The sequence below is a fragment of the Rhipicephalus microplus genome, chromosome X, assembly GCF_043290135.1.
Source record: "Rhipicephalus microplus isolate Deutch F79 chromosome X, USDA_Rmic, whole genome shotgun sequence".
In the NCBI taxonomy this organism is placed as follows: Eukaryota; Metazoa; Arthropoda; class Arachnida; order Ixodida; family Ixodidae; genus Rhipicephalus; species Rhipicephalus microplus.
Genome location: NC_134710.1, coordinates 262129004 through 262148590, shown reverse-complemented (window position 1 = coordinate 262148590; position 19587 = coordinate 262129004). Strand labels below are relative to the sequence as shown.

The 19587-nt window shown below is 43.7% G+C and overlaps 1 protein-coding gene across 6 annotated transcripts in view; it reads left to right on the top strand.

Annotated features, from left to right (window-relative positions):
* Positions 1-19587, top strand: part of LOC119161564 (small ribosomal subunit protein RACK1) — a 63541-nt gene that overhangs the window by 15282 nt on the left and 28672 nt on the right. For all 6 annotated transcript variants that reach the window (XR_005108477.2, XM_075879016.1, XM_075879018.1 and 3 more), the window contains exons 4-5: positions 15940-16143; positions 17291-17431. Coding sequence is in view for 5 of the 6 variants with exons in the window: in XM_075879016.1 (XP_075735131.1) it covers positions 15940-16143; positions 17291-17431 (345 nt within the window). In the remaining variant the exon portion in view is untranslated. The remainder of the gene's footprint in view (positions 1-15939; positions 16144-17290; positions 17432-19587) is intronic.

Genomic DNA, 19587 nt, shown 5'->3' with positions numbered 1-19587 from the left:
CAGTCACATCCCTTTGTCGTCCATTCACGTCTCGTAATACCAAATTTGGTGTATGTGAAGGTAGCGAAACGGCTGCGAAGGCATCATGAGTGTGGCTTGTAGTCATTATGTCACATGACACGCATCTCATGATTATCGTGTTTGCACCAGTCACATACCTTCGTCATCCATTCAGGTACTGTAATACCACATTTGGTATATGTGACGCTAGCGAAACAGCCGTGAGCGCATCATGAGTGTGGCATGTAGTCATGTTGTTACATGACACATGTCATTATTTTCATGTTAGGGTCGGTCGCTTGTGTTCGCCATACAATCATGCCATACCATACCAGTTTTGTAACATGTCATGTGAACGAAACCACCAGAAGAGCTGCAAAACCATGAAATGTAAATCATAACATACATGTCATGATTTTCATATTATGACTAGTCAAATATTCTCGTCATACAGTCATGTTATGTCATACCAAGTTTGGTATCGATACCATTATCCAAACGGCCAGGAGAGCTAAAAGTCGTAGGCGGCTAGATAGATAGATATGCTCAAAGTCGCCGAAGTTCGCTAAGAAATGCTTTGCATTTAATATATGCACCAGTTCCTAGCTAAGGAGCTACAGAGCGCACGACAGTCACTTGATAGATTGCAGGTGCACTGCGTGGTTGCTAGCGGTGTTAGAAAACAAATGCGCTACTCTGCTACCTAAAGGTAGTATGTACAGTTACTCTACTGCACCTAAGCAAGCTACGTCCTCTGTGTGGCCAGCTGTGCTTGCTCTTAGACGTAGTTTCCTATAATTACACGAAAAGAAACTATGTTGTTATATTCTATGGGAGCTGCAATGGACGGGGCTTTAGTCAGCATGGGAATCATTGGTAGTACACTGATTTGTTTAATCTTCATTGTTTCAGCTCCGTTTTGCTCTGTGTGGCCTGAGTCTGCTTTGCCGCAAGTCGAAGTTCAGCACAGGTTCAAAAGCCACATGGTTTCACACTGAGGGATGCCAGCAGCTGCCTAGCTTCTGGCTCATTGAAATTGTTGACTGAAGTAAAGTGACAAGGAAGCTGTTTTTTTTTTACTGCCACTGTTTCTGTTACTATAATCAGCACAAATGTGAAGCACGTTTGCTTTTCATACTGAGCTAAGCATCTTGCTCAGCAAGTTCACAGCTATATTGTAGAACCCTGACCAAGCCTTCGCCACCCTCCTCTTTCGGTCAGCAAGTTAGTAAGGGGGGGGGGGGGGGGGGGCTTTTCTTTAGAATTGCATGAGTATGTAAGGTAGCATCAGCAAAGTTTTTTGCGCTAGAGAAAATACTTCCTCAGGCGTCTTCTCGCTCTCTTTCATGGCGAGGCGCATTCACAAACTCAAGTAACACAAGGGGAATATTATAGAACCGCGGGAAGCATCACATGAGGGCACCTATGATGATGAGCCAATGCAATAGCTCTCAGGAACAAACACTGATCTCAGAGGCCTTACTTTCACCGATTATGTCGTTGTAAGTGCCTTCTTGAAATACAGATCTTGAAGGCCTTGCTTTTGATCACTAGGCCTTGAAAATGGTCTTGTGTGTCTTGTACGCAAGCTCAGGGTGCAATCATTATGTGGAGAAAAAAAAATCAAGTTTTGATGACAAATTTCAGGTGCAAGAGAGATAGGGGTGCTAGGCAGGATTCAAACAGCCCAGTGTTTCAAGCTGTAGAAATATGTTCTTAATCTTCCATCTCCTAGATTGATTGTACAGAACATTTATGTTCCTACAGTATAAATGAGGGGTTACACTGCTTAAATTTCCAAACCAATCGGTACAAGTGTACAAGAAATGGTACAGGAATGGCTTGTTCCCATGGAAGTATATCTTGTGCATGCAAGTGATGAATGCTGCACTTGTTGATATAACCCCAAAAAAGTACAGCCAGATCGATAAGATTTAATGTCATTTACATGTACAGTGGCACTCAAAAGTTCTTTGGCCATTCTGCTATAGGATTGGATGGAAGAGCAGCCTGACCACTGCTGTAAATGAAGTGTAGCCAGGTGTGTGAACCTGTGTAAATTGCTGCTGTTTTAAGAATGCACACTTTTGATGATTAAATTGCTCTACTCATCAGAGAGATTTTGTTTCATTTACTGCATTGTCCTTTCTGGCATGGATTCACTGCTACTTCTTGTTTCACAGTTGCTTCCCAAGCTGGTTTTCTAACGACCTGGCCGCTGCATCTTGTTGCTGTTGTGTCTTTCCCGAAATGCACTTTAACAAGTGAGTGCACTAGTATTGCTTCTAATACTATTGGACCATATGCACTGAAATTTGTACGATGATGTGGTGCTGCAGGGCCTTGTTTCAACATTCTTACAGCCCAGTCTGATAAAGCGTCTAACAAATCATTGTAGCATAACGTTACACTTGAATAAATGAGACTATCGCTCAACACTGAAAAAAAAACAACAAAGAAACATTGCAATTGAACAGTGAGAAACATTAGCTGATGCCAAATCGGCACGCGAAAATTAACTTTATACTGCAGGCAAATTTCAGTGCAGATGCCCTTCAATGCACTATGGTTTTGTGTAGCATTGCCTGTAAGCGTCTTCATATTTGGTGAGTGCCTTGCTGTGTTTTTGTGCAATAATAACACACACTTTTTTTTTTAATGCCAGGACACTGATCTGATGAAAAAACTTTTGTGCAGGTCCCACATGTTGTGGTGTGTGTTTCGCCATTCTAGGGTGTACCTAATCTGCTTTACGGTTTTACTTTTATGTAGCTTCATTTCTTCATGAAGTTGTGTGAGCACCTGTGCATGGTTTGTTAAAAATAGGTGCTTGTAAATGCAATTTGTGCACTGGGATGTATATGAAAGTCTGATAGTGTGCTTTTGGACAGTCAGTGAAACAAAACCATTAAGTGTTTTTGCAAGAAAGGCACAAAAATCGGCATGAGGTAAAATACCTCTACTTCGATAATGCTGGAGAACTTGTGGGCATTGGCTGCTGTATTTCTGTTTGCATTTATGGTACAATCTTTTTTTTTCTTCATAGATTGGAATGCTTGTAATCTTTTTAATTTTGTGTAGTGCTCTGAAAGCCAATAATTAGAGTAAAAATTGTATCTTTGTCTTGTTCCGAAAACAGGTCTAGTGTTGAAAATAATGTTCCTTTGAATAGCTATTATTTGATTTGGCTGTCATCTGAAAACAGTCCTCTACCACTTTTTCGAGTAATGACTGAACGTCTTCAGTATTGGAATTTATTGCCTCACAATCTTGCTACAAAGATTTCTAAAAACATTCATGAATGAAGGCAGTACATGGATCTGTCACATTTTGAGCTCTTTCTCGCTTCTCTCATCCCTATTAGTGCGATAGAAGCTACACAGGGAGCGATGGCATGAGGGAAGAAAGCAATATCTGTGCGTGCCATGACCTTGAGTGCATGTCATGAGGTGCAGTCTCTCTCTCCCGGTTGGATTCCTAGTGCACTAGTGGCTGGTGCAGTGGTGGATCGAGAAGGGAGAAGGGAGTAGTGAAGATAGCCCCCCCCCCCCCCTCGAAGTCTTTTTCAGCAGCACCCCCCCCCCTCCTTCTTGAGTGCTTGTCGTTCACTTATTACAGCACAAATTCACGTTCACTTATTACAGCACAAAATAACAGAATTTACGCTGTAACAAACTCCTCGTGATGATAGTAACTACTAAAAACAAGAAAGTTAGTACCCACCCCCTCTGGTTTTACTTCAAGCGACCCCCCCCCCCCCTTAATATAAGTGGATGGATCTGCCCCTGGGGTGCTGTGTAACGTTAAGAGTCAATGGCACTCCATGGCAAGAAGTATGTTTCATCAAAGGTCTCTCTTGATTTATGCCGGTTATTAGTCACTAGCATGCTTTGTAGTGTGCGTTTCCAAGCAGCAAGTTCCGGCAACTCGAAATGAAGAGTGTGAGTACAGGCCTCTTTCTGATACGAGGGCACCTAATAAAATGGTCGCTTTGCACTCACCTTCTAAGCTCTCTGTGCCATGCTTAATGGCAAGATTTGGCTGTCCTGTTAAAAGCAGCATCAGCTTTTCACAGGGTGTGTTTTTCCAGCAAGCCGATAGGGCGGCTGGTTCATAACCCTCAACGTTTACTTCATCACAAAAGGGGCATGGAAATGTGTGCATCCCAATAGACTTAATAATTAGCTAGTTGGTACTCTGGGCATCTTACATTAATGCTTGTTATACCTGATTAATTTTTATCTGCTTTTGGGCACTTGTGCTTTGTTAACATGCATGTGAAAAGCACCCCTGCATCCATTTTGTGTGTGTGTGTGTGTGCGGGGGGGGGGGGGGGGGGTGCTGTATCTTTTTATCCATGAAGGCAGCAAATTGACCTACTTTATTTCAATACCTTTTTCTGTAAGGGCTCATAATTCAACAGACGTAATGAGATGAGAAACATTAACCTCCATATTCTAGAATGTCCCTTCACTGGGCAGTCCACCTTGACTTAAGGAAGTCGTTTCTAGGAAAAAAATTCACTGCAGACCAGCGATAATCTGCAGTGATTCTTGAGAAATACTGCATAATTTTCAGTCAAGCTGCCCAGCTGAGCTCAGCTCACTTAAGTGAAGGGTGGAATTCGAGTCGAGGCTTGTTTCTGAATACTGAGGTAAATCATATTTTCACATTTTTCACTGATATCACATTTTTATGAAACTTGACTGTTATTGATTCGATGGTCAGAGGTTGATTACTATCATTTAAAGTAGAGCTGAAATTTCCATTTATAAAATTTCTTCACAGGCCTGGGGTTGGGCTGTTGTTTTGCATGAGTTCACTAAGGGAACTGTCCATTTTATCGTACCTCTATCGGATAATGCTTTATAGCACTGGTAAGAAGCAAGTGCCAGGCCTGTCAGGCAGTGTGCACTCAACAGGCTGTTCCAATAAGTGGATTCTTCCAGAATGCACCTCTGGGTGCATTACCGTGACATAATGTATTTTAATATATTAGTCGTACCTTAGCAATTGTTGTGCAGTGAAAATTCATGAAACTTCCCAGTTTCAATTATTTGCTAGTTTGGGACTTTATGTAGTAATGCATCTGAATTGATAAAACACTACTTAAGGGGGGAGGCTACCCTGGAGACCGAACTTTTTTATTTTTTAAGATATCTGGATGAAACTTTCAGGGGTTGTTCACTACAATAAAACTAGCACAACTGCTAAGTTTCACGAAGCTGTGTTTCTTAGTTCCAGAGTTATTGAGGTTTAACTGGGTGCTTCACATGGGTGCCTGAGGAAGAGTCGTGAGAAATCCCAGGACATAGTAGAAAGCTGAAATTCATTGTGGTCATTCCTTGATAGCTATCCCAGGGTGCTACAAAGCCGTTTTTTTTAATTTCCCCCCCCCCCCCCCCCCAAAAAAAAATTTTCATGCAACTTTGAATTTGATGTAACCAGTAATGACCAGATTAATCAAAAATTAATTGTTTATTATAAATTAACAGCACCAATTTTCAAAAAATGGAGCTTGTTACGCCCTTGCAAGATCATTCAGGAACAGAATAAAAAAAACGGCACACAAATCTGATGAACGGTTTTCGAGTTCTTGCTTTCCTCAGCACCACAACTAGCGAAAAAATCCGTTCTGAGAAAACAGGCCGAGAAAGTTCAAAACACGTGTTTTCTTCAAAAAGCTTCGAGTTCTTGCTTTCCTCAGCACCACAACTAGCAAAAAAATTCGTTCTGAGAAAACAGGCCGAGAAAGTTCAAAACACGTGTTTTCTTCAAAAAGCTCCAGCACAGTAGCTAGAAGTGTCCTGGCGCACTCTTTTCTTCTTTTGCCTGGCCTCCATCTTCTATTGGTGTCTTTTAGAATTCTTTTTTAGGCGTAAAGCGTCTTTTTCACGAGCTCACTGGATGGCCAGATGACCTGGTTGAAGTCCAATGGAGTCCGATATCACTTGGGTTGCTTTGCAGCAGCCGGCATTGTAGCGCAGCACTGCTTCATGCAGTGCTGTTTCTACCGCGATCAAGGATGAGTGTTGTTCTTTCGGCATCAGAGACCACAGAATGGAGTGGAATGATTCTGATGCATTTTGCGTCTTCGCTCCCAGGCAGCGCTGAAGAAGCGACTTTTGTGACAGTCTTTCGTAGATGGGCAGCATAGCTGCAGCGACATAGTCCGGTAGGCTGTGTTTATGTTTTGGCTGTGGCTCACGCTTTGCCTCTGCAGCTCTATGGCGGCACCAGGATTGAGCCCCCTCTGGCCAAAGTTCATGGTGAGGGTCCTGGTCAGTCGATGTGACGTGGTGATATGTTGCCATCACTGCACGCTGCATGGCTGTTAGGTCAGTTGAATTGTTTCTCAGGGCCCAACCATAATATCCTGTCAGCTTTTCAATGAGGGCTTTAGTCAGCTTCCCCTTCCCACTCAGTGGCTTATCATTTTTCTGCACAATGTTTCGAAGAGCACTTCCAATCCTTTTCTGAACATGGTTCAGACATTCTTCTTTTACAATTGGCACTAGCCCGTACACATTCTCTTCTGTGAGGGCAGCGAAGGTACGGCTGTCTCCGTCGGACACAAGAGTGGTGTACCGCAGGCCATGCTTGGATACAGACCGCCCAAAGAGAGTCAAGCCTGCCTCCACTTCCATGCTTCCCGATTTTGCGTCTGTGTTTTTCTGGCAAATGTGGTGCTTCTGCCAGCTTTCGTATGCTGCATCTCCAGGTTTGGGCCTTGTTTGGCATCCAAGGCAGTGGTTTGAAAGAACTACAGCATCCAAGATTAGACCTGTAAAGAAGTCAATTACCGATCCCACTCCCATGTGTGATGTGTGACCCCGCTTATGCCATGTGCCATCGTACACTACGGTGATGTCTTTGCAGAAGCTGGGGTCCATTTCTTTATATGGTTTGATCACTGCTGTGGCAGAATCAGCATAAAACTTCTACAAAGCGGTGGCCTCTGGCTTCCTGAACGTCTCTTTCAAGTGCTTTTGAAACGTCTTGTGGTGAAGACCTCTGTAAGAGACGTTCATGGAAGCCCAAAAGTCATTAAGAGCTGTTTGCCGCTTGCCTATTTGCTTTATAGCCATTATGGTGCGGAAATTTACATCAAAGGCCTGCGTGTCCTTTTTGCGGGGTGATGTCCATAATTTATCGACGGTGCCACAAGAGGCGCACACGACTTCAAGTTTTGTTGCAAGTCCAAGCTTGGTGCTCTCTCGGACAGTCATAGCACCTTTCAAACATTCTTTGCACACTGTGCGGCTGAGCACGACGTTAAAGATATTCATTTGAACGAGCGAAAAATGTTCGCACTCACTTGTCACTGCAGGTGCAAGAGCCGGCTGCATCAGTTGAAATTTCTTCTGCGTCGCCGGCGTAGACTCGAGTTCAGCGCGAACGGCGTCACGACGTTTCGCATTCGCATCGATTTCTTCCTTCGTTGGGAAACGCGTCCGCAGATGAAGCGACGGTCCACTCACGCTCGATGGCGGCACCGATTCAGACGAAGTGCTGGGTCCGGCGATATCAGAAGCACTCGGTGTCACATTGGATGGCATCGATTCGGAGCACGTGTCGAGCCCGGCGATCTCGGAAACACTCGGTGCATTTGCGGCTCCAGCCACACTCGATGTGTCGGATTCTCGACTGGCGACAGCCGACAACACAGTTCCGTCGCTGCAAGCGTCTACGCAGTCGGCACCCGCAGCAGAATAGCGGAATTTCGATGATCGTACAAGCCGCATAGCGCGCCTCCGCGCACCGGACTTCCGCACTGACTTCGGCTTCGTTGCCGGCATCGCCCGCAACAACAAAGACGAAAGGCACAGATAAGTGCAAAAAGAAAAAAAAAACGAGAGAAAATGATCGAAAAGATAGCACAAGGCGAAGAGCGGCTCGTAAGCAGACGTCTGTCGAGGCGGACGGAGCAGGGAGCAACAACGAAGCGAGCGCGCTGGACGCGCCATCGAGAGGAGCGACCGCCCCCGCTGCTGCACAGCAGCCAATGGCGGGCACGCTTTCTCCCGCGAGATATGAATGCGCTGCTCTAGCCAATCAGCGCTCCGCATCGCATCGCGGGAAAACGCCAATAGCGTCTCAACTGTGCTGCCGACGCCATTTTGCAAGGCAACGAATGAGAGAGAAAGAATTCACGGTCAAAACAACACCAAGATGGCGCGGGACGACCGCATGGTCCGGGAATGGCGGGCGCGCGAAGTTTGGTTTGATTTCGGGATTTGCACCTGTTTTGGACGCCGGGGCGGCCTCGAAAATAGTATTTTTTTTGCACTTTGCGGTTGAATTAGGTGCTGATAATTACAGAATAGGTAGTTTATGAGACATACAACCCAAAAATGTGGTTTTTCAAGAACCGACTTTTTCGCGATTTTTCGGTTTTCAAGGACCGCGTCCCCCCTTAAAAATTTGAGCAGGTACCCTAAAATTTTGTTAATTCTATCATGGTGAGCTGGCGAAGGGAAATCCGGCTTGTTCTGCCATGTCTCACTTTTGCATCCTTTCCGGCTTGCCAAAAGGCTGTCAAAGTAAGGACATGCTCTCACTGTGTTAAAGTGAAGAAACCTCCACTTTACTATTGGCTTAAACATATAGGAATTATATACGTACCTTGAGTTGAAATGCCTTTCGCAAACTGCAGAATTCTCTTGCAGTGGCTTGTCGGCCCTTGGTATGACACGTGCCCACTTTTCTAAATCATCCTTGCGAGCAGGTGCGCGAAACAGGGAGAGTATACATCACTTGAATTTTGCTTGCACTGCCTGCACTAGTTCTGAAAAGTGTCACAGCGGTGCTGTGGGTGCGCAGCATCGGTTCAGCAAGTGCAGGTGCAGCCGCGACACCTACAACCAGAATGGAGATGCAACTAATGCAGGCCGTGGTGTGTATCGCGGTGTTGTTTACAATCGATGCATGCGGCGTGTGCCAATAGTGGTGTTTACCAAAGCCGTGCCGCGATAGCTGTCTTCATGCCATATAAAAAAAACTGGCAAGAGCTTCACTCGACTGTTTTTTCACGCGCGCCCTGAACCACACGCGTCATCTCCTCCAAGCTTGGGAGGAGGAAGGGGTGCACACTATGCTGCACCTTTTTGCACCTCCTCTTGAGCAAGTAAACTCGTGCAGCACTATGCTTGTACCGTGACAAAACAAGGGAGCCAGTGCAGATCGCGCGTGTGCGGCACCAGCAGATCGAAGAGAAAGGTGCTGCACCCGTTGTACTGGTGCCGCCAGTGCAGCCAAATTGAAGAGACCTTATTTCAACGCAGGACTTGTAGCCGCCGTCGCAACCTGGCACAAAACAAATCCTCTGCGTTTTTTTATTTCCTCGTTGACACCATTCTTCAGTGTGGTTTGAAAACCAACAACATCCGCTGACATCATCTCCTTCAGGGAATCAAGAAACAATAGAAAAAAGGCCGCACTTCTCTGAAAGCAACCGCTAACCTGCGCTGCTCAGTACGAGACACGAGAAATGTATGCTCACAGTGGGCTAATGCCAACGGCGCCCCTGACTGACGCGCCAAACTTTCCCCCAGCGGCGAGAATGCGCAATGGGGCCTCGCTAGGCAGTGAGAGTGCCGCCGCGGTCATCACACCTCCCCATTCTAGCCACCCTATTGAGAAGCAATTGACGTCTCGTGAACTTGAGAAGACAGCCTTGAGAAACCTATAGCTGAAGTTCAAGATGAGGACCTGTGCTCAAGTGGTAATGAGATGGTGTGCGATCCTGAGCCCATTTCAGTGGCTGAAAGTGCAGCAAGAGTTGCTGTCATCCTGTTGCAGCACTACTTTGAACACGATGGTGGCACAAAGTTCCTGCCCAGGCTTTCAGCAATGCACTCCTACTATGTGAGAAAGTGTTTGAACAAGGCCAAGCAAATTGTTATCATCTCCTTTTTTCTGAGTCAGCAATATTAGAAACATTCTTCTTTCTAATCAGTTATAGTAGTATTGCATACTTAAAAATGTTTCTGTTCAGTCAGACACAGTTGGTGCTTTTGAAATAAAGTCATATTTCATTAATTTTGTGGGCTTTGCTTAAATGAAACTTCTCATAAATGAAACAAATTTTCTTGCACCTTCGAGTTCCGTTTAAGAGGAGTCCACTGTAGAGAATATTTGGTAATTTTAATGTGAGCTATTTGATTTGTTGTGTGAAATTTCTGAATATTTGCACATCTCTGCTAACTTGTACTCTTTTGTCTGATACTGTCAAAACTGTATAGTAATTGCTCTTATGTATTACATAATTAATGCTAGCATCGTCAATTGTGACCTCTTTCACTGCACTTTCAAATATGGGGCTAAGGTCATAAGAAACTAGTGCCTAAAACCATGTGTGTTCAAAGGAGCACTGACATGAAATTTCAAAATCGAAATGTGCCTTTCATTTGACTACTCTGTGTGCGTAAGTTCTCTTGGGCAAACTTGAATCGCGTCCATTGTGTGGAAGGTATTTTATTTCGACAGCAAACAGCGTACGAGAGCTTAATGCAAAATAGAGAGCCGCTGTGACATCGACTCTAGTGCTACGTGTTTGGTGTGATACGTTCCACGCATACCATGCTGAGTGACAATGCGCTATTAGCGATGGCGTCTACAATTCGAGTGTTCTTATCCTGGCACTGACTAGCGTCAAAGCCTGGAAACACACTCACTTGTCATGTCTGATTTTCGTCGCACCGCTTTGAATAATTTCGTGAAATTACCAACTTGCAAACCTCCCATAAAAGATCTGTAAAAGAAAAGACCTTGATTCAATGTGTGCTCGTCAGTCAGGACGTCGGGGAACCATTGCGAGTGGCAGTCGTTTGCTTGGAAGCGCGTAAAAAGCGCTATAAAAGTGTCTTTTCATTATGCGCATGTTACACGCCAACATGGTTACAAGCTATCGAAGTGGAGTAGCGTATAGATAGATATAATCGCTAATAAGTAACACGGAGATATCATTAATAGTGAATTTTACTTCATCTGTATACTTCTTTGTGTCCGCGTAATAACTGGTTACTGTTGCCGCCACCGTGAGAGGCTGAATAGGTGGGGCCATGTGGAGGCGCAAAAAAAAACCTTGCAGCAAGGAACATATTCTATTTCTACGCTGGTGCGCTTCCCCTATGGATGGATGGATGAACTTTATTTGGTCTATCGGAACGTGCTTCAGCACGTTGCGAGCCGCTTCCACGTCAGAACAGAAAGACAAAGTCTCTCTGCTGCGTTGCGGGCCCGGTGGACTGTCCATAGTGGATGTTCAAGTCCGGCTTCCCCTATACCGTTATTTTATTGACCGCTTTGCGTATACCTGAATGTTGTGCGCGCCACACACTCCAATATAGCTAATTTAGTCCCTCGAGCGAGCGTGGCTGAAGCATGCATCCTCAGGCACCTCCTCATTGCTGCTTAAAACGGTGTTCATTTTGAAATCGCTCACTGTTATGCAAAGGGTCAATTGAAGCAAAAGTTATTCGTGACGTCGCAAATCGCGGCTTAAGACTTTCGTATTTGACCCTAGTCGACATTTTGTACGGTGACGACAACAATGCAGGTGACAAGGCATGTGTGCGCCTAGCAGACAAAATGTTTGCGGAGCAGCTGAGCCTGACGTCACTCATTTCTGTGAAGTGGTCAGCTGTGGCGCAGTTTGGAGGTGACTGCGAGGTAGTTCCACTGGCAGCGCTCCCAGTGATAAAAATGGCTGGATCGCTGGTGATTTTTAATCGTGCTAGATATCAATGATATAAATCAACAAAAGTGACAGTTGTTCGTGCCTCAGTTGCGTTATAGGTCGCGAATCGCTGCAAGGGGATCGATAGCTACTCGACGCGAAAACCATGACATGGGTAAATTTGATGTCAGTGCTCCTTTCAAGCTTTGGAGACACTGACAGTGCAATGTCCCACTCAGGGCCCCATGCACGATTAAAGGAGTGGTGCCATTGAATTTCGAGGCTATAACAAGCCTCTTGTCCTCTGCATGCAAGGACACTCCACATGAATGGTCGGGCACAGCAGAACATTTTGAATATATTTTAATTCACTTATAAAGTGTACCTCGCTAGATCACGTGCTACAAGACACGAACAGGCAAAAAAAAAAAAACCTTCCACACTCGTCATAATGGCTACTGGGGGTGCTGAATGACGCTACCACGTTTAAATGCGCATATATACCTTATAAAGTGGATCTAAGGATGATCACTCCCATAACTCGGTAGTAGAGCATTGTATGTGCAATTCTAAAGTCACAGGAAGTCATCTTTTTGTCCACTTTTCTTTCTTCACATTTACATTCAATGGCTTTTAATAACATCCTCTATACTTTCTGTGGCATCATTGTCTGTTTGATCTCGTTAATATATTCTCATTTGTGTTATTTTCTGTTGTTTGGTCGTGGGTGTTAGAAATTTGAGATAACCTTTAAAGGGCGAGTAAACAGCTCTGAGGTCTAAAAATTTTTAAAAAGAGATATATGTGCAGTTTTTCTTTGTGAACATGCTGCCTAAGAATTTTGCAAATACGTGCTATATCGGCAAACTCGATCAGTCACAATGCACTCCCGCTTAGTCGCAATGCACTTCCGCTTGCTGTGAATTGTGGTTGTTTGTTTACCGTTTGCCGCACCAGCCACGGGTCAACCGTGTAAGTGTCACGTGCAAAGTGCCAACCACAAACGGTCAGGTCCTCGACGTACGCCGCTGGATGGCCGATTCGCTTCAGCCATGCAGCGCACAGGGCCCCATCATGAGACACCCGGTGCCAATGCTTCTCCGCTGCCCAGTCGCTCGATGTGCAGCCGACGACACAGCAACGCTTGTTACTCGTGTTGCTCACATCAAGGGCGAAATACGATCGTACGTGCACACAGGCGTTATAGTTGAGCGAGGAGTGTACACGTGCATGCGACAACTGTGAGGCTGGTTCTTTCACCGCATTGCCAAGAAACAAGAGGCAGTTTCATAGCTGTGGGTGGGAACAGGAACTGACGTTGACTTCACTACTGTTTTTTCACACCTGACTTAGGCCAATCGGCGAGCTGCGTGCTACGCCAGGTCTCCGAGTTGACGTCACTGCGCATGCAAGGTGGTCGGTCAGGCGTAGGAAAGATGCGCGGGAATTGTTTTTCGAAATAGAGGCTCTGCGCTGCACGCAGCGCTGTAATATTCAGAAAACATGATCACTGCGGTACAAATTGCCGAGCTTGTATGGGGGGTGTAAAAAAAAAAAAAGTCGGATGCTGTTTACTGGCCCTTTAAAGTGCGCTGTATCCTCTGTGAACATTGTCAGAATTGGTCAACTACTCTCAAAATCCCGAAAGGTGCCTAACCCTGGTCTATCGGAATGTCCAAGCTCACTCTTGATAATAGCATCATAACTTTAGGTGATAACGTTTTTCGGGACAACTAGGTGAATTTCGTTCGAGCTGAAAAACTGAGATCCAAGGGAAATCTCCAGAAGATATCTTCAGAGTGGATTGTCTTTCAGGGTTACGCACCTCTGGGAATTGTGAGAGTAGCTGACCAATTCTGACCCTGTTCACCAAGGACGCAGCACACTTTAAGTTTAAAGGTTAAAGAGTAAGGAAGTCATCACTTGCTGCTTCAATCAACGCTATATATTAGCCACCCTCAGTTGAACAGAAGACTTGAGAGCTTGATGAGTTGCTTGCTTCGTAGGTCCCCCTTCTGCTGCCCGGCCAGCCATGTCTATTACTGTGTGTGAGGAGACTCCTGCCATTTTGTTTGACAGCGAGATCTGCTTTTCATTTGGGGGCTTGATGATTAATGAATTCAAGTGTTAAGGGAAGGTGCTACTCAAAGACACTTTTATTTTTAATATTCACCCTAGTGCAATAAAGCTTGAGAGCTGATCATGGAACTTTTTATGAGGATTTCAAATAGATAATGATTTTTCTTGCAAGTTACATACTGTTAGCTCTGCAACATTACAAAATGAAAACCTTAAGTCTTTTGCCCCTGGCCCCCCTCTTTTCATCACTAAACTTCTATAATTTTTCACCGTTTATAGTTCATAATGTTCAAATGAAGGGTCGAATACAAATAACCAGCTAGGAAGTGTATACAAAATATGTAATATACGTGAAAAATAATAGACATAAAAAAGTCCATATTTACTCTACTCTAGTAAAGGTTTACATAGAATTTTTAATTGTATAATAAAAATATTGAAATTTAAACTAGATAATTGTGTTTGTCATGCTTTGGAAAAAATTTGGGCAAAGTTTCATGCATATTTGAGCACCAGAAGTGCCTGAAAAAGGAGCGGCACATTGGAAAAAACGGCGAAGTCTGTGTTTAGAGAAAAACGAGCTTCAAAGTTAAAATTTAATTTTTATATATGAAAGATGTCATTAAATGCAATGAAATTTGCACCAAAAAGAGCAATCCTTCTTGTAGTGGCGACCGCCACTAAAATGCGCCAGCACCAGAATTTTGTCCCTCACGACTCTTTCAAACAGACTCCTCACAGACATTTCACTCACAGGCGGGGCCATGAAACGCTTGCCAAACTTCTTCCGCTCTATCTGGCGGAGCCTTGTGCCAACTGCAAGCTAGGGAGATGTTCAATAGGGCTTCGAAATCTAAACTAAAAAGTCCACTGTCGAGGGACACAACAGTGCCGATACCATTGTGGCTGCTTTGTGTCATGTGCCGTTGTATATAACGGCAATGTTGTCCCCAGTAACTTCCTTCACTGTGAGCTTCCTCAACCTTACATGATTGGCACAGATGGCATCCATTGCCGCATCACAGACTTTCTGGCTGATAGCTGTGAATGACTTTTTTGAGGCTTTTGCAAGCCAAGAATTGCCGCAAATCGGACCAGCTGCTTGTAGCCCGTTCTGACAGAGCGCGTTGCCACATCTTTCACGTTGACAGCGTTGCCATCAAACGGCCTTTGGCTTTCTTCATACATAATGGTGATAAACACATGAGAGAAGCATTGATAAGCTGCACTGCTCGACGAAACACGGACCCTGCAAGTAGGCTTCACAGCATATACAGGCGCACAGCAGCCAAAGGCGATCCCTAATCCTTACCACGGGATTTAAAAAAGCCAAACGTGGCGCTCATAAATGCAGCAATAGCGTGCTTTTTTTTTCTTGCACTGCAGCAGCGTGGGAAACCATCATTATTTGAAGAGTGAGGCTCGGCTCTTTGCCTCATGAGATCGACAATGGCAAACAGCGGCACATTATCAGCGAAAAGGTGCTCGAAGGGTGCACACTTTCGGCCTTTTAACAGCTACCTTGTGCTCTTTAGGCACAATTTTAAAGCATTTTCAGTTGACTCACAACATAGCTCCTTTTTTTTTTTTTCCAGATTAGTAGAGGAATAGTTGTAGAGGGTCCTGCTGCAGTCTTCGACTATGGGACCCACGTTTGTACATTTTTCTGTTAACATTTTATTGCGTAAGAATAATAAGTGACTGACTGACTGACTGACTGACTGACTGACTGACAAATCTTATAAAAACAGGTGAAAACAAAAATCTGTAATTTTTTAGAAAACTCGCATTTTTCGACTCTTCATCTCCCCTTAATACATGTGCGTTCTTTCTTTGCCGCTGTAGATTCTTCAGCTTCTCGCTTTCTCTCTACTGCACAATAAATGTTTGCCCTCCTCATATTTTCACTAGGTTTCCTCTCATTTTGGTGGCTTATCTACTGGGATTTCCTGGTATAGCTGTTTGTGGATGTGGGTTCCATTCTTGTCTACAGTGGCTGCATTGCTATGAAGGCAAAATGCAAAAAATGCGTGTGTGCTTAAGATTTAGGTGCACATTAAAGAATCCTAGCTGGTCATTAAATTCAGAGTCCCTTCACTCCTTTCGCCTCATAATCATATGGTTTTTGTACATAAAATCACAGAAATCAATCTGTCAATATTTGCCCGTTTATTTCGCAGGACAACCAGCATGAAGATTGGGTATCATGTGTACGCTTTTCGCCCACAGCTGGGGACCCAACAGTGGTCTCCTGTGGATGGGACTGGAAAGTAAAGGTGTGGAATTTGTCCAACTGTAGGATGCGGGCTGAGTACAGCCACTCTGGATACGTCAATACTGTCACTGTGTCACCGGATGGCACACTCTGTGCGTCTGGGGGCAAGGTGAGTCCCATGACTTGTAGCATCTGGTTTGTTACCTCTCTGTAAAACAGGTGTTCTCTTATTTCTGCTGCTGCATTCGATTGGAAGAAAACTGTAGGCTTGACTTGATCGCTGTTCGTGCCTTTCGGTGGCGTGGAATCAGCGTAACTCTTTTCCGTGGCTCTGCTTGAAGGAAAGGGAGCTTGGGTGGCGCTTGTAACATTCGAATGGTAGTTCTCGATTTGATTGCAAAGTCTTGGATATGGGGTGCGAGCCTGTGAAATCTAACGATCGGCACCGTTCAGCCCCCAAATAATCTGTGTGGGCTGAAACGTAATCTGCGAATTTCTGCAATTGTGCTTTCCTTTTGTAGTTTTATTTTATTTTGCATTTCGTTGGCAACATGGGAATTTTGATGTAAATTTTTGGAAATTTGAATGCATTGTCTGCATGCCTAGATTCTTTGACACGGGAGGCTGCATGTTTTGCACTAGTGTAGCCCATGAAGAAGGCTGTTTCAGCTGTAGTGTGGATATTTGTGACATCGGCGATGTATACGTTATGGTGTAGTCTAAAAAAAATTTCCAGAAATTTTGCCCCGCATAATAGGCACACCCTGAACTTAGAGCCAAATTTTCTGGGAAAAAGGTGCTCCTATTGTGCGAGTAAGTACAATTTTTAGCATGAGAGTACACTCAAACCTCATTATAAAATTGCATCTTACACAAAAATAGGTTCGTTATATTCGTAAATTCTTTATAAACGTTCATTTCTAACATTATATCTATTGCAAGACTCTTTTTTCATTTAGTACTTTTTTTACAACCTATATTCTATTATATCTGGGTTTGAGTGTAGTTATGAAGTATATGCGTGACCCACACACAGAGTCAAAACGGAGCAACATTTCATTGCATCTTCTGCAAATTAAAAATACCTGGTAGCTTGCAATATCATCGTAGACGGCAACTATGCAGTTTTGAAGGCATGAGACTAGTGCAGTCATACGTTGTAGAAGGTTGCCCTGTGATGACACTTAGTGGCTGAATAGTCGTGTCGATTGACCTTTGTGTCCTGCAATGCTGAGGGCTGCTTCCTTCACATTAGCGTTTATGATGACTGTCATGCTTGCTGTGGTGATAATGCTCGATGTCGTGTTGTTGCCTAGGATTGCAAAGCCAACCTGTGGGACTTGGAGAAAAGTGAGCTTAAGTGTGTTCGGGACAACCAAGACATCATTAATGCATTGTGCTATAGTCCAAGCAGGTACTGGCTTTGTGTTGCCACAGGATCATCCATCAAGATTTGGGTAACTATTTTACTGTTTCATACAAAGTATAGTCATATTGTGGCATTTCGCTATGATTTGTCTTAAGAAAGAAATTGTTTGGAATATCCCATGCTCTTGAGCCTGAAGCCTGCCGTTGCAGCATGGATAACTTATGAGTGTATTCGTTAAGTCACTGCTGTTCTGTAATGGCATAAGAATGTCTTTACAATCATCGTATTCAGGCTGCCTCACAACAATCCTGTGCAAATAATGCTACTGTCACTGTCATGTGGGAATTCTATTAAGTTGCCAAATGTGTAGTAAAAATTTTGCAAAATAAAGTTTGCGAAATAATTATTTTACTTTAATAAATAGAGATGCCCTATGTTGAAGTAGGGCCATTTATGCAAAGTATAGTCAAGGATGGGTTCTATTTTACTTGCAAGGTGTGGCAAGGTATGTTTAAATAATAGGACCAGCCAAAAATAGTAGGACCAGATAAACTAAAGAAAACTTCATTTCAAAACCGTAAAGAAAAATCGCAGTTCTGATGAATCTGTGTGCTGCCACACATTTATAGTTTTATACCACGTTGAAAAATCCACTTCACAAGGGCGCTACAATACTCATTGAGAAGACAAAAACAGGCCAAATGCACTGCAGTAGTATGCGTAAGTGAAGTCATTTCGCACATTTTGCCACCGTGATTTCTCATCAATACCGTGAATCAGGGTGGCATTATACAAAATTCTGTTTACCAAACCAAGCTACTTGCTCAGCACTCAGTCATTAATTGCACAACTACAAAATTTGTAGCATGCCACAAAAACAAACAAAAAAAGCTTTTCTTTAAAATCTTATGAAAGCATGGAGACAATCTCAATTCTGGAAGCTTTGCTCATAGTTGCTGTTTTTGTTTTGTGACATTTCTTGCATTATCTCTGAAGAATTGAGCTAATACCCAGCAGTATATCATAAAATTTCATTGCATTTAAGCATTAGTCTTGCAGGAACCTTGCCAGTCTTTTTGTTGCAGAAAAGCCACATAACCCTTGCATAACTTTATTATGCTGGCAGTGGGTGGCAGGTTACTGCGAGCTGCTCAGAATTTTTTCAGATTAAGAATTATGGAGCGCTCAGCATTGTCTCTTGCTTAAACGTAATTGCTTAGAAGAAGAGTGAGAGGCCCTTGAATTTAGTACTGTGCTGCGTTTCAAACTACTCATGCCTGTTATTTGCCACATGGCTACAACGAAAACGCCCGATTCTAGTCCTGTGGTTCGTAGATGGTGATGCAAGGTTTTATCCAGTGGCAAATATACGCGACGAACTACAGTACTTGATTAGTGCCTAAAAATCCTCATTCACAGTTGTGCATACTTGTCGGGTGCCTCGCGTGCTTCTTTAGGATGCCTTAGCAGCTGCGATGTAAGGCTTCTTGTCCTTGAGTTCGATTTTATTGATTATTGCGAAATTCATTGTAAACAGCAGGTTCTCTTTCACGGCATCCATCACGTAAACAAAACAAGCGGAGAAGTATATGGCTACCCTGCACATTGGGTCAGCAGCACAACAATAATAAATCATGCGCGGAAAGCACGTGATCGGCGTGGCGTCCTCTTAGTTGCGTTGCTCGGTCTCTCAAATGCATGCGGAAAAGTCCTCTTTTATGAACAGAAGCCAAATTTTTGTGAGGGAAAGCAAACTTTTCAGGTCACTTCCCTCAGCTCAATGTTCGATATATCAAGTGTTACAGCTATATTTGTTCAATGTAGCCATTGATTTTTTCTATTCATTAATGTTGAAGCATTGTTGTGATTGAAAGTTGTTATGAAAAATAATTTAATTTACCAAAATTCAGTATAGACGACTATAATACAGTAGAATTTCAATACGTATTCGAAGTGTGCACACTAATTATTCGTGTCATTCTGAATTCGTATGAACCCAAAAATAGATTAAAGCTGATCATGTAGGTGAACATGAACTTTATTGGGATAAACTGCATTTTGCTGAAAAAATGTCCATGATATTCTTTCAAACTTCCTGCCTTCACTGCCTCTCAATAAAGTGCCACGGTTTTCTCACTCGTGCTGCTGGCACTTAAAGCGCGTTCACACTTGGCATCAAAGGGAGGGAAAGCTGCAAAACCTATTGGAAATTTTCTTGCTTAGCCGCTTAAGCGGCCGGAAGAC